The sequence below is a fragment of the Grampus griseus genome (genome assembly GCF_964374135.1).
Source record: "Grampus griseus genome assembly, chromosome: 6".
Lineage (NCBI taxonomy): Eukaryota > Metazoa > Chordata > Mammalia > Artiodactyla > Delphinidae > Grampus > Grampus griseus.
In genome coordinates, this window is record NC_139000.1 from 12,131,140 (window position 1) to 12,144,683 (window position 13,544).

The 13,544-nt window shown below is 35.2% G+C and overlaps 1 protein-coding gene across 2 annotated transcripts in view; it reads left to right on the plus strand.

Moving 5' to 3' along the window:
- RC3H2 (ring finger and CCCH-type domains 2) overlaps positions 1 to 12,327 on the plus strand; it is a 46,633-nt gene extending 34,306 nt beyond the window's left edge. Inside the window, exons 10-21 of one of the 2 annotated variants that reach the window (XM_082657605.1) lie at positions 1,269 to 1,577; positions 5,501 to 5,715; positions 6,399 to 6,832; positions 7,422 to 7,592; positions 8,976 to 9,122; positions 9,450 to 9,663; positions 9,904 to 9,988; positions 10,531 to 10,612; positions 10,709 to 10,843; positions 11,097 to 11,204; positions 11,302 to 11,450; positions 12,072 to 12,327. In XM_082657605.1, coding sequence (XP_082513731.1) covers positions 1,269 to 1,577; positions 5,501 to 5,715; positions 6,399 to 6,832; positions 7,422 to 7,592; positions 8,976 to 9,122; positions 9,450 to 9,663; positions 9,904 to 9,988; positions 10,531 to 10,612; positions 10,709 to 10,843; positions 11,097 to 11,204; positions 11,302 to 11,450; positions 12,072 to 12,267 — 2,245 coding nt within the window. In that variant the 3' untranslated portion in view covers positions 12,268 to 12,327. The remainder of the gene's footprint in view (positions 1 to 1,268; positions 1,578 to 5,500; positions 5,716 to 6,398; positions 6,833 to 7,421; positions 7,593 to 8,975; positions 9,123 to 9,449; positions 9,664 to 9,903; positions 9,989 to 10,530; positions 10,613 to 10,708; positions 10,844 to 11,096; positions 11,205 to 11,301; positions 11,451 to 12,071) is intronic. The other variant, XM_082657606.1, reaches the window with a different exon arrangement.
- The last annotated feature ends 1,217 nt before the right edge of the window (positions 12,328 to 13,544 follow it).

A 13,544-nucleotide genomic window follows, 5' to 3' on the forward strand; every position in this document is an offset into this window, starting at 1 on the left:
GAGGAAAGCACTGGCCCCTCCATGCCACCAAACTGCCTTTCTAAAATATAGGTCTGCTCATAACCCTCATTCTTCAAGAAGTAATCATTGGTTCCTCAGATCTATAAGATGACATATATAAGCTGGCCATAACCTATGGTTTTTTTGAACTTCATGTTCTATCACTCCACCTTTAGCCAGGCTGATCTGGGAATACTTGTCTTTACTGAGCTTTGCTGCTTCTGTCAGTGTGTGTGTATGAATGAGATGGGGAGAATTGAATAATGAAGCTGTTTATAGATACTGGAGGACTAAAAGGGAAACTGTTGTGAAGGCATTGCTCATCACTAACACTGTTTATATCTAATTACCATATGTTTGGTTATATATAACATTAATATCAGATTAATTTAGGTATATGTAATTATGAACCCATATGTGTGTAGTCTTTCTATTCATATAACATAGTTGTTCACCACTTTAAAATATTGGAGGGAACACTAACTAGGACTACATTGTAATGAAATTTTTGTTGTATGACTGGAAATAAATTTTCTTAAATGGAATCAGAGATCAGGTTGCTTCATATATTAGAGTATTATATCTGACCACCATAAATAAAACCCTGAATTTAATATCAGAAAATATCTTTAATCCAAATACTTTTTACTTTGGTCATAAACTAATCTGAAAAGTAGAATACTAAATTTCTATATTTTGGTGTAATGTTTAAGAATGAGTTTTGTTTTTTTTTTAATCTCTTTAAAATTATATGATGTCTTAACAATTTGGTAACAACAGAATTCTTTCAACTCTTGCATACCTTTTCATTCTACATTCCCAAATAAATTTGGTATGGTTACTTTCATTTTTATATAGTGTACTTTCTATTCCAATTATACAAAATTTTCAAGAAGATCTCTTCCCACTCTCAAAATAGTTTTTTGAATACATTTGTACTTTTCTTGCTACATTAATTATGTGTCTCCATACATAAGTATTGTGTGTACATATATGTATTGTATATGGCAGATACATTTTCATGTGATGGCTATCATAGCAGAGTTTGATGTAGACTGTATTTGATATTTATCTGAAGAAACTTTTTTTTTTAACATCTTTATTGGAGTATAATTGCTTTACAATGGTGTGTTAGTTTCTGAAGAAACCTGTTTTTCAAAGTTGTTCTTCCTTTTAACATTTTTTCCTATTGCTCCCTCCCTTTTTTTTTTTACTTAGGGTAAGATTTAGTGAAATATTTACTGATATGTTTATTGTTTTTGAAACAGGTATCGATTAAGGAACAAAAAGATCAATGCAACTGTAAGAACGTTTCCTCTTCTAAATAAAGTTGGTGTAAACAACACTGTCACAACCACAGCCGGAAATGTCATTTCTGTCATAGGAAGTACTGAAACAACGGGGAAAATTGTTCCAAGTACAAACGGAATTTCAAATGCAGAAAACAGTGTTTCCCAGCTAATTCCTCGTAGTACTGACAGTACATTAAGAGCTCTGGAGACTGTGAAGAAAGTGGGGAAGGTTGGCACTAATGGTCAGAATGCTGCTGGGCCTTCTGCAGAGTCTGTAACTGAAAAGTAAGTATTAGGTAAAAATGTTTAACGTGAGTAATTTAGCCTTTTTATAAGTACCTGAGTATTTTTATTTATCCTGAGGAAAAGCAGTTAATCAGAATTTTTATGCAGAATGTTTCATGTAGTAGAAAAAGCACTAAATACCAAAAAAGTTGAGTTCTAGTCCTGGATCTGCAATTGAATAGCTGTGACCTTGGAAATTCACTTCAACTCTGGGTTTTGTTTTCTTCAACTGTAAACTGAAGAGGTTGGACCAGAATTCAGTTTTTCTCACCTTATTTCCTTGAACTTTAGGATTGAGTCCATAGAGGTGCCAAAAAGGAACTAAGTAGAAACCTAAGCAGGTGAGATGCTTGAGCCTCCAGCCCGATTCAATTAGAACAGTTCCACTTTATGCTCTGTAATGATGTGTAGTTGTTAAGAGGGAAATCTTTAAAGCCAAACTCTGGGTTCAAATTCTGGCTCAGTGTTTCCCAGCTGTTTGATCTTAGGCCGGTTACTTAATCTGTTTTCCTCAGTTTACTTATCCATAAAATTGGTATAATAATACTACCTGCTTCATATGTTGGTTGTGAGGATTAAATGAGTTAATACTGCAATGTGCTTTGAATAGTGCCTGCCACATAGCACTCACTAAGTATCTGTGGCTGTTATTATAACTACCATTATTATTATTACCATTATTGTTGTTTTGAGGTTTCAGCATAAGATTTAATTTGACGGAAAGGTTTTGGTACTTTAAGAAAAAAGTTTTGGGCTTCCCTGGTGGCGCAGTGGTTGAGAGTCCGCCTGCCAATGCAGCGGACACGGGTTCGTGCCCCGGTCTGGGAAGATCCCACATGGTGTGGAGCGGCTGGGCCCATGAGCCATGGCCACTGAGCCTGTGCGTCCAGAGCCTGTGCTCTGCAACGGGAGAGGCCACAACAGTGAGAGGCCCCCCCCAAAAAAGAGTTTGGCTTTATTCATCAATAGGTTTAAAAAAAAAAAAAGAAAAATGTTTTAAAACTTCCCGATTATCTGAAAAGTTACTTCCACCTCTGATATCTCAGGCTTTTGTATTCTTTTAAGCCTCTTAAAATCTGAGCTAAAGCATGTTTAGATTGTTGCCCATAAATAGTCTGTCAGTGTCTATTATATCCCTTTTGGGGAAAAAGCGTTATGCTAGGCACACAGTAAATTGCTAGGGATTTCAAATAATAAATGGATAGGTAGACATTTATATTCTTTATTTCTGCAATTAGCATGTGATAGGGAAATTTGTTTATCAGAGGATCCTTATAATCTTCCCTCAGAGAGATCTTCGAAGAGATAAATCAGAGAACATTGTCTAATTTAGCAAATGTTATTTACACACTAATACTGAGCTCTGATTTTGGCACTCTTGAAAATACATGAGAGTGCTGCAACTGAGACCTAACACAGCCCAAAAAAATAAAGAAAATTTTAAAAATAAATAAAGAAAAAGAAAAAAGAAAATACATGAGATGTAAAAGATATCTGTGCATTTAAGAAACTTATGAAGACATAGTTGGGGAGACAGCATTTACATAAATGAAGCAATATTGGGGTTGGATTAAAGGATAGGAAAATTTTATATTGCTGGGTGAAATATGGTAAGATTTAGATAGGTAGGTTGGCACCAGATTATGGAGGTCTTGTGTTAAATATATTTAGAAAATGAGCTTTTGAAGGGTTTTGGCAAGGTAAAGTTGTAAAACCATTTTATATTCATATGGTGAAATGTTACTCAGCCATTAAAGAATAAGGTACTAGTACATACTACAATATGGATGAACCTTGAAAACATTATATTAAGTGAAAGAAGCTAGATACAAAAGCCAAATATTGTAGAATTCCATTTATGTGAATGTCCAGAATAGGCAAATCCATAGAAGACAGAAAGTAGATGAATAGTTACTAGGGGCTGGGGCTGGGGGACAAGGAGATGGGGAGTGAATGCTAGTGAGTACAGGTTTCTTTCAGGGGTGGTAAAAGTGTTTCAGAATAAGATAGCAGTGATGGTTGCACAGCCTTGGGAATATACCAGAAATCACTGAATTGTACACCTTACAAGGGTAAATATATCTTAGTTTTTTAAAAAATGATGGACTAGAGAAAACAACTTTCAAAAATAAGTAAATCTCGGTAAATAAATCATTTATTCATTCAGAAATTATGATATGTGCCAAATACCAGGACAATTGGCATAGTTAATGAAAATGAAGTAGATATACTCCCTGCTTCTAAGAGTCTTCCAGTGCAGTTTGGGAGACAGACATAAACAGATATCATATAATATATTCTGAAAGGTACTGTAATGGAGTTGTGTTTCAAGTGTTATTAAAACACAAAAAATAACAATAATTCTACCTGGAGTTACTGTGGAAGATTTTTTAGAGGTAAGGTGATGACACCTGAGCCATTCCAAAAGTATGGCTAATTAGGAAGGAAGGGTCTTGTCAGTAGAGAAGGCAGCACAGGCAAAAGCATGTAGGTAAGAGGGCCTGCTGCAAAGGACAGCCTAGAATCCTAAATTCATCTAGAATCTAGCTGTCTGGCTAGAATGGGACTGAAAGTTAACTTTTTCCTTAAGTCTGGATTTTTGGGATAGCTTGCATGATTTCATAAGGCTATGAACCTTGTCATGGATTTTGGTACCTTTTTCCTGCAAAGTCTGAGAATTTGTCATTTCAAAGTACTTATCTGAATTTTGTGGTATATAACATTCTGCTATGGAGGACCAGATAATCTATGTAAAGCACTTAGAATAGTTTCTGGAATGTGCTCATTAATTGATTAGTGTTACTTATTATTGTTAAGAGGAAATCCTAATCATTTTCCTTGTTGCCTTTATTGAACTTCAAAATATAAGCACAGCACTAAAATATCTTTAAACTCTAAGCCATTTGTACTTACTACTATTATCCACAGTTTCTTATTTTCTGTTTTAATACACAATTACACATAGAAGTAAACATCTGCTAGACTAATCTCTGCTAGACTTAAAGGCAGCCCATACTCCTTGTTATTTATACTCTTGCTTTAAAAGAGCTTCTCTAGTTTGAGAAAAACCCTCTAATCTAGTTGAGATGCAATGTATTGAATTCCTGCATCATTAACAAGATCTTTTTCTTGCGTCACCACATATCTCAGCTCTGCCAAAGTTTGACTTCTTCAGAGGGCCTAAGAAGCCATGGTGAGATCCTCTGGAGCTGATCGCCTGGTGAATCAACAAAGAAAATCCTTTGTGTTTTAAAAAAAAAAGCTTGTGTGTTTTGCATCAATTTAATGAGTAACCATTTCGTTGGCATTCTGTTCATCTAGCAGATATTTACTGAGTACCTACTACGTGGCAGGAACTTTTCCATTTGTCCAACAAATATTTACTGAGTGCCTCCTGTGTGCCAGAAACTGTTTTAGATCCTGGGCATGTAGCAGTTAACAAAATGGACAAAAATGGCCTTTCTTCAATAAGTTTACATTTCAGCTAATCTAATGCTTAATATTTAGAGCAGTCCTTCCCTTTACATATCTGTCTTATTTGTGTCAAAAAATTCTACTGGTAAACTATATTGTTTCTGTTGAGAAGTTATTGAACAGGATTTTTTTTAAACTTCCAATAGGAAAAATCTTTGTTTAAAGTATGAGTAAAAAGGGACTAGTGGGTCACATTGTGCCTGGGATTTGTTTGCAGTTTTTTGTTTTGTTTTTCACCCTCACCAAAATATGAGATCTGTTACTATAATCTTGTGAATTAACAGTGTAAGGTGGTAAGGAAATTCATGGCCTTATTTGTCACTGTGGAAATACCTGAAGCATTTGCTGTTAGTGGTCACTATAATTTTATGAACCATTTCTACTGAGAAAGACTTTTAACAGTCATAGATAGTGATTTATCATTTGCCCTTGTTAAATTTTCTCTCCAGTAAAATTGGTTCTCCACCCAAGACTCCTGTAAGTAATATAGCGGCTACCTCAGCTGGGCCCACTAATGTTGGAACAGAGCTGAATTCTGTGCCTCCAAAATCCAGCCCATTTATAACTAGAGTACCAGTATATCCTCAGCATTCTGAAAACATTCAGTATTTTCAAGATCCAAGGACTCAGATACCCTTTGAAGTCCCACAGTACCCACAGACAGGTAAGTAATTTTAGACAATTCTAAGAAAAAAAGAAACTACAATATAACATTTGTTGTAATAAGTTAGTGAATCATTTATATCTATCTAGAAAATCTACATTAAAAAATTAATCCTTTGGACTATATGACCCCTAAGTTTTCTTCCTGTCCTAAGAATCTATGATTTTACATACCAGTAGTTTTAAGATTCTCATTCCTATGAATCAAATGTAGGGTCCATGGATGAGCTTTAGTAAGTTCTGTATGTCCTCTGAAATAAGTATACTAAATGTTTGGTTTATATATACTTTAAGTATAATTTTGGAAAGACAATGCACAGCTTATATAGATTATGAAAGAGGTCTTTAACCTCTGCTCCCCAAAAGGTTAAGACTCAATGATGTAACTAATTACTTAATCTAAAACCTGTGGCAGTACATGGCCTAGAAGGAAATTTACCAGCCATCTGTTAATAGCTCATCAAGTGTTTTTAAGGAGCAGTTTAACAAATTATTGAACATTAATGATTTTCATATAGTGGTGTCTTGAAAGTGTGTAGTGTCTTTCTAAACCAGGGGTAACTAAAGTAAAGTTCAAAGGTTATTTTATTTTCCAACATTAAAGGCTGCTTTAGACTTTAAACCATTACAAAATGTTAAATTTTACTAAGATTACATTAAATATTCCTCTTTCCAATTTTCAAGGATACTACCCACCACCTCCAACAGTACCAGCTGGTGTGGCTCCCTGTGTTCCTCGCTTTGTGAGGTCCAATAATGTTCCAGAGTCCTCCCTCCCACCTGCTTCCATGCCATATGCTGATCATTACAGTACATTTTCGCCTCGAGATCGAATGAATTCTTCTCCTTACCAACCTCCTCCTCCGCAGCCGTATGGACCAGTTCCTCCAGTACCTTCTGGAATGTATGCTCCTGTGTACGACAGCAGGCGCATCTGGCGCCCACCTATGTACCAACGAGATGACATTATTAGAAGCAATTCTTTACCTCCAATGGATGTGATGCACTCGTCTGTGTATCAGACGTCTTTGCGGGAAAGATATAACTCATTAGATGGGTATTATTCAGTGGCTTGTCAGCCACCAAGTGAGCCAAGGACAACTGTGCCTTTACCAAGGGTAAGTGATAATGGAAATAGGAATGCTGATATAGTGTAGTTGTTAAGACTCTAGAGTCTGGTGTTGGACCTTTCAGGTATATATCCTGGCTCCTCCACTTACTTATTGTGTGACTTATGGAATTTTACTTGACTTCTCTATATCAGTTTTTTCGTATTTGATGGAAATCATAGTAGTACCTACCTCATAAAGCTGTTGTGAGGATTAAATCAGAAAAAGCAAAGCTCTTAGAACTGGACCTGATGCATATTCATGCTCAATAAATGTTATGTTTGGATACAAAACTGATGAGAAGGTAAAAAGAAATCTTCAAAATACAAAGATAGGGCCTATTTTTAGTATCCCCACGTATATACATATGATTTTCCTAAACCAGAGAAGTGAGCGCTCAGATTTTACTTTTGACATTTGACTAAATATTAACCCTTTCGTTTAAGTGTATGGAGAATAGGCTAGGGTGACTTCCCTACTGTATTTTTTTTTTTTGTCCCAACAATATAATAAATGTTCACATTATTTCCGCACAGCATAGTTAAATTTATTTACCACTCCCTAGATGATTAAGATTGTTTCTTTTATCCCCCCTTAGGAACCTTGTGGTCATTTGAAGACCAGTTGCGAGGAGCAGATAAGAAGAAAGCCAGAGCAGTGGGCACAGTACCACACTCAGAAAGCACCTCTTGTCTCTTCAACTCTTCCTGTGGCAACACAGTCACCAACACCACCTTCTCCTCTATTCAGTGTAGACTTCCGCACTGATGTAAGAAAGGTTTTAATTACTTGATGTTGCAGGGATAGGTCAGACAACTGACTTCAGAGCACTCGTTCAAGCCAGAGTTAGCTATGTTGGATATTTTGCATTGGTTTGGTGGCAGTTGAGTTTAATTCAATAAGCACTGAGTATGTAAGCACTATGGCTAGGCATTGTGATACTCTGAAGGCCACTAAATCACAGTCCTTTTTCCACCAAGAATTCAGAAATCTTTCCAGCAGTATAGTTCTCATTATTTTTATGGCTTTTATTAATAATAAGATTTATATCCACCATTTATTGAGCACCTACTTGTGCCAGGCACTGTATTAAGCAGTTATTTTATTTAATTCTTACAGAATCCTTAGGGGGCAGGTATTACCCATATTTTGCATGTTAGGAATCCTACTCAGAGAAGTTAAGTAATTTGCCCAAGTAGTAAATTCACCCACCCTGTAAGTAGCTTGGATTTGAATTCTGATCTATCTGAGGCATTTCTTCCCTACTTCACAAGAGGTGCAGAAATGCCTACTGTATTATTTATGGTGTTTTAAATCACTGTTAATTATTGTTATCATTTCAAAACAAGTTTTTGTACCAGGATTATTTTAATGTACCCTGTTTTCAGTACTGTTATATTTAGAGCAAACCATTAATTTTTTTTTTGATTCATCTGGTTTATTTCCTATCCCTAGAGATACTAAAATAAAATTTTTTCTAGTCTTTTCATTAGGAAAAATTTCAAACATATGCGAAAGTAGAATAGTAATAAACTCCATGTACCCATTACCCACAATTATCAACTCAGCCCATCTTCTTTCATTTGTACCCCCTCTTCCTACTGGATTATTTTGAAGTAATCCTAGACATCGTATTTTTCCATCCATAAATATTGAATTTTTAAAGTAGATCCAAATTTATCTCATCAAACTTGTACTTCTTCAAAGCAGCTAACCATCTTGACAAGAGTGATAGAATTGCCACTTGCTTAATATAAAAATGTATTTGTATTTATCTGTGTATGTGTATGTGTGTGTTTTCTTTTGCTTTTTTTCATTTTTTAGAGCACTTTGTACCATGTTAGGGGCATGCTATAAATTGTTGATTGGTCTGTATAGTATCAGTCAGGGGTTCCTTATGAGTTCTTAAAGGACAAAGTAAAAAAGAGAAGGCATTCTCTTTTCTATTAATATGTAATATAAATACAAATAATATAAATACTATTTGTTACTTATTACAGTTTTTTATATTAGTTATTGAATGTTTAATTGTTCACTATAAAGTGCTGTGAATTCTATAATAGTTACTTTATATTAGTTACAAGTTTGTAAATTTAAATTTCTTACCAATTGCCTGTGCCTTTTTTTTTTTTTTTTTTCTTTTTTTAATCAGTTCTCTGAAAGTGTGAGTGGCACAAAATTTGAAGAAGATCATCTTTCCCATTATTCCCCCTGGTCTTGTGGCACCATAGGTTCCTGTATAAATGCTATCGATTCAGAGCCCAGAGATGTAATTGCTAATTCAAATGCTGTGTTAATGGTATGATTTGGGGGGCAAGGGTTGTCGTGCATGTTGACTCAAGTTTTAGAATGATTGAATGCTTTCATCTTCATATCGTTGGTATGTTACTCATCTGTAAGCAGCAGAGTTACATTTAGGTAAGCCTGAAATAAATTGCACTTAATGTTTAAATTATTTGGGCATAGTTGAGTGTTTTAAAGTAGATGTTGGGTTATCATTGAGATATACAGCTAATGTTAAATTTACCAGAAAACTTAATTTAATGTCTTTTGAAAGCATGTACTTGTATTATTAGCTGAAGTAATTGCCAACAATCTTTTTATTGATTTTCTTTTATTTATGCAGGACCTGGACAGTGGAGATGTTAAGAGAAGAGTGCATTTATTTGAAACTCAGAGAAGGACAAAAGAAGAAGATCCAATAATTCCTTTTAGTGATGGACCTATCATCTCAAAATGGGGTGCAATTTCTAGATCTTCCCGTACAGGTTACCATACCACGGATCCTGTCCAGGCCACTGCTTCCCAAGGAAGTGCGACTAAACCTATCAGCGTATCAGGTGATCCATTTAACTAATACTTCACCTGGTATGTTCTAGCACTGTGCTTTTTAATCCTCACTCTGTTAGATACAGAACATTTCTCTCCGTTTAACAGCCACAGTAAACTCAGAATTAAATGGCTTAGCCAGGAGAACATGGCTAGTTGGATAAAATATGGATTTTTTGGAAAAGTATACATTCACACCTATATTTGATTTTTCACTTTTCTGATCATTGTTTCTTTCTACGTTTCTATAGATTATGTCCCTTATGTCAATGCTGTTGATTCAAGATGGAGTTCATATGGTAATGAAGCTACGTCATCAGCACATTATATTGAACGGTAACGTTATGCTTAATTCTTTGGGATTCTCTATTCTCAGAGTACAGATCCTACTCCCAGTTATTCATGAGCTGTGCTTTGCTAGTTTTAGCTATATAACAAATTTCTGGAAAAAATTTTACATTTGGAATAATGACTGAATCTTTCAGGGTTGATCTGTTACGTAAAACATATATATAGGACTTCCCTGGTGGCGCAGTGGTTAAGAATCTTCCTGCCAGTGCAGGGGACACGGGTTTGAGCCCTGGTCTGGGAAGATCCCACATGCCGCGGAGCAGCTAAGCCTGCGTGCCACAACTACTGAAGCCCACCTGCCTAGAGCCCATGCTCCGCAACAAGAGAAGCCACCACAATGAGAAGCCCCCGCTCACCACAACTAGAGAAAGCCTGCGCGCAGCAATGAAGGCCCAATGCAACCAAAAATAAATAAATTAAAAAAAAATATATATATATATATAATATATAGTCGTTATATAGTCATTACTGCTTTAGTTGCTTCATTTATTTCACTTTTATAACAGTGAACATATTTTTCTTTAAAGGGACAGATTCATTGTTACTGATTTATCTGGTCATAGAAAGCATTCCAGTACTGGAGACCTTTTGAGCATTGAACTTCAGCAGGTAGGCTCTGTGTCACTCAGCTTTGAATTTTTTAAAAAATAGAATGACATTTAAAAGTTATGGATGGAAGCTGACTTTACTTTTTTTTCCCTCTAGGCCAAGAGTAACTCGTTGCTTCTTCAGAGGGAGGCCAATGCTCTGGCCATGCAACAGAAGTGGAATTCCCTGGACGAAGGCCGTCACCTTACCTTAAATCTTCTAAGCAAGGAAATTGAACTGAGAAATGGAGAGGTAAGGAAACTGAACCTCTCAGCTTCATGCCCAATATATTTGCTGTTTGCTGCTGTTGCATGTTATTTTATGCCATTACTTAGTGCAAAATTTGGCTTTTTCTGGTGGATGATTGCTTTTAAAACTTAAGGGTAGAAATAAAATTGTAGTCCCAGATTTCTTTTTTTAGATCAATCATTGGGACTCCCATTTTAATTTAAAAGGGAAGCCCCAGTTTCCACAGACATGAAATCACCATTTTTCTTAATTACAGAGTGATTATACAGAAGATGCAGCTGATACTAAGCCTGATAGGGATATAGAGTTAGAGCTTTCAGCACTTGATACTGATGAACCTGATGGACAAGGTGAACAGATTGAAGTAAGTACTGCAGTCACACATCTAGGAGGCTTTACTCCATTGGGAATTAAAGTACAGAATACTTTCATACTGAAGGATTAACATTTTATTTTCATAGGAGATCCTGGACATACAGCTTGGTATCAGTTCTCAAAATGATCAGTTACTGAATGGAACAGCAGTAGAAAATGGGCATCCAGTCCAACAACACCAAAAGGAGCCCCTGGAGCAGAAGAGACAGAGTTTAGATGAAGACCATGTGATTCTGTGAGTGTTAGACATAAAATTCATAACCAGTGGGCATAGGGCATGAAGAAAAATAAATAGATGCATTGTTAAATTCATTTTTGGTTTTATCCTATGAGGGGAAGACCTTATGTAATAAGGCAATGATTTGGTCAGTCTGGATTTTTCGGAGAGGAGAACTAAGTTTTAACTAACCAAGTGGTCCATTTTAGTAGCCTAAAACTTGCTTTTTGTTGGGATAAAAGTTTATTTTTTTGCTGTAGCATCAGGTTATACTTCCTCTAACTGATAGCCAAACATCAAGACTACAAAATGGAGAACTAAAACCTAAATGAAGGGTTTCCCTTTTTAAAAATCTTGCTAAGATATTTTTGGCCTTTAGTATATAATTACTACCAAAAATATGGGCTAATCTTGAACTTGATATTTTGTTGGCCTTGAATTAACCAGTGTTCTAATTTTTTATTATAATTTTTGGAAAATGGGACTTTTTTAGTGACCTCCGATACTTTTTAGTGAAAAACACATGCCTTTGCTAGGGGCTCTTCAAGTGTGTTACAACTTTTATTCAGCATGTATGGTTACTCTTAAAAGTTTTCACTTAAAGCTAATTTGTTTTCAATGTCATTTATTCTCTCCCAGGGAGGAGCAAAAAACAATTCTGCCGGTAACTTCTTGCTTTAGTCAGCCACTCCCAGTGGCCATTAGCAATGCGAGTTGCCTCCCTCTTGCCACATCTGTCAGTGTTGGCAACCTCATTCTGAAAACTCATGTTATGTCTGAAGATAAAAACGACTTTTTGAAACCTGTTGCAAATGGGAAGATGGTTAACAGCTGAAAAGAGGTTCATCTTTCAAATCTGTGACCATACCATGGAAGCATTTACACTAGCTTTTTATATATATAATATATATTATATAATGTATATTTTTTTTAAAAAAAAGATATTACTGGGGGCATCCATTTCCTGTGGACTCTTTGATACTTCAAGCCCTCTTGCATTAGCATTATGAAAAAAAAGAAAATTTACTTTACTAGGGTAACACGTTCACTTTCCAGAAGTGATTGGAATTTGGACATTTAACTTAAGCTTCAAGCAGCTTTTTATGAGTTTGTAGCAATCCGGTGCAGTAACTGAGCCATTTCCTATTTTAAATGGCTTCTATAGAAAATTTAACAACTCAGTTATTAAACTAGCAGGATCCTACAATGATACATCTAGTGAAAGTAGACTTAATTAACTTATTTATTTCTATTTTATGTTTCACTGAGAGAAATTTCCATCTCATTCCAGCTGCTTTATTTATCTTTTTCATGGGACTTTGCATGGATTTTTTTTTTCTTTTTTTTTTTTTTTTTAAATTTTGAAGAGTGGAGTTAGATGTTCTTACCATAGAATTTTACAGGGTTATATACTAGCTTTCTTTACTGCATTATATGTAGGAGTGTGGTGCAGTGCTTTTATCTGTAGCATTTAAATTTTTTTCAATTTTCCATTTTTCAAAAATAGTTTCTGCTTTGTTAATATTTATACACAGGCTACTTGTTGAAGTAAGTAATTAAATATATAACCAAGTGCCTAAGTCTTTCAGCTGATGTACTAGATATTAAATTCTCCTAAGTTATGCAGAATCGTTTTTACAATTTTGATAAATTATGCACTAATGTAATGGCAGTTTTTTAAAATGCAGATTTAAGCCTGTACATTATGAATCTGATGACTTGGCAAAAGAATCAGGTGCTTTCAGCTTTCTTGAGAAAACCCTGTATGTAGTGTTTGCACTGACTAACAAGATGGTATTGCTGGGTTTTTAATTTAAACTAATTAATTTGGATGTTCATTGCATTATCTTGGTTAAATATTGTTTATTGTTACTTCATGTTGGGGTTTAATTTTCCTTGTTTTTCTGACTGTTAGGTTGATAAGACTATGAACCATGTAATAATAGAACATTGGCTAACCTTTATTCATACTTAAAAACATGAATAATTTCTGCCCTGCTAAAATGTGACTGAAAAGTGTTTTGACTTGGCATCTGAAAGTATGCAGTATGTTCAACCAGCCAGGCTCCAGATTTGTGGGAGGTATTTTATTGAAACCTAAATTTCAGTCAA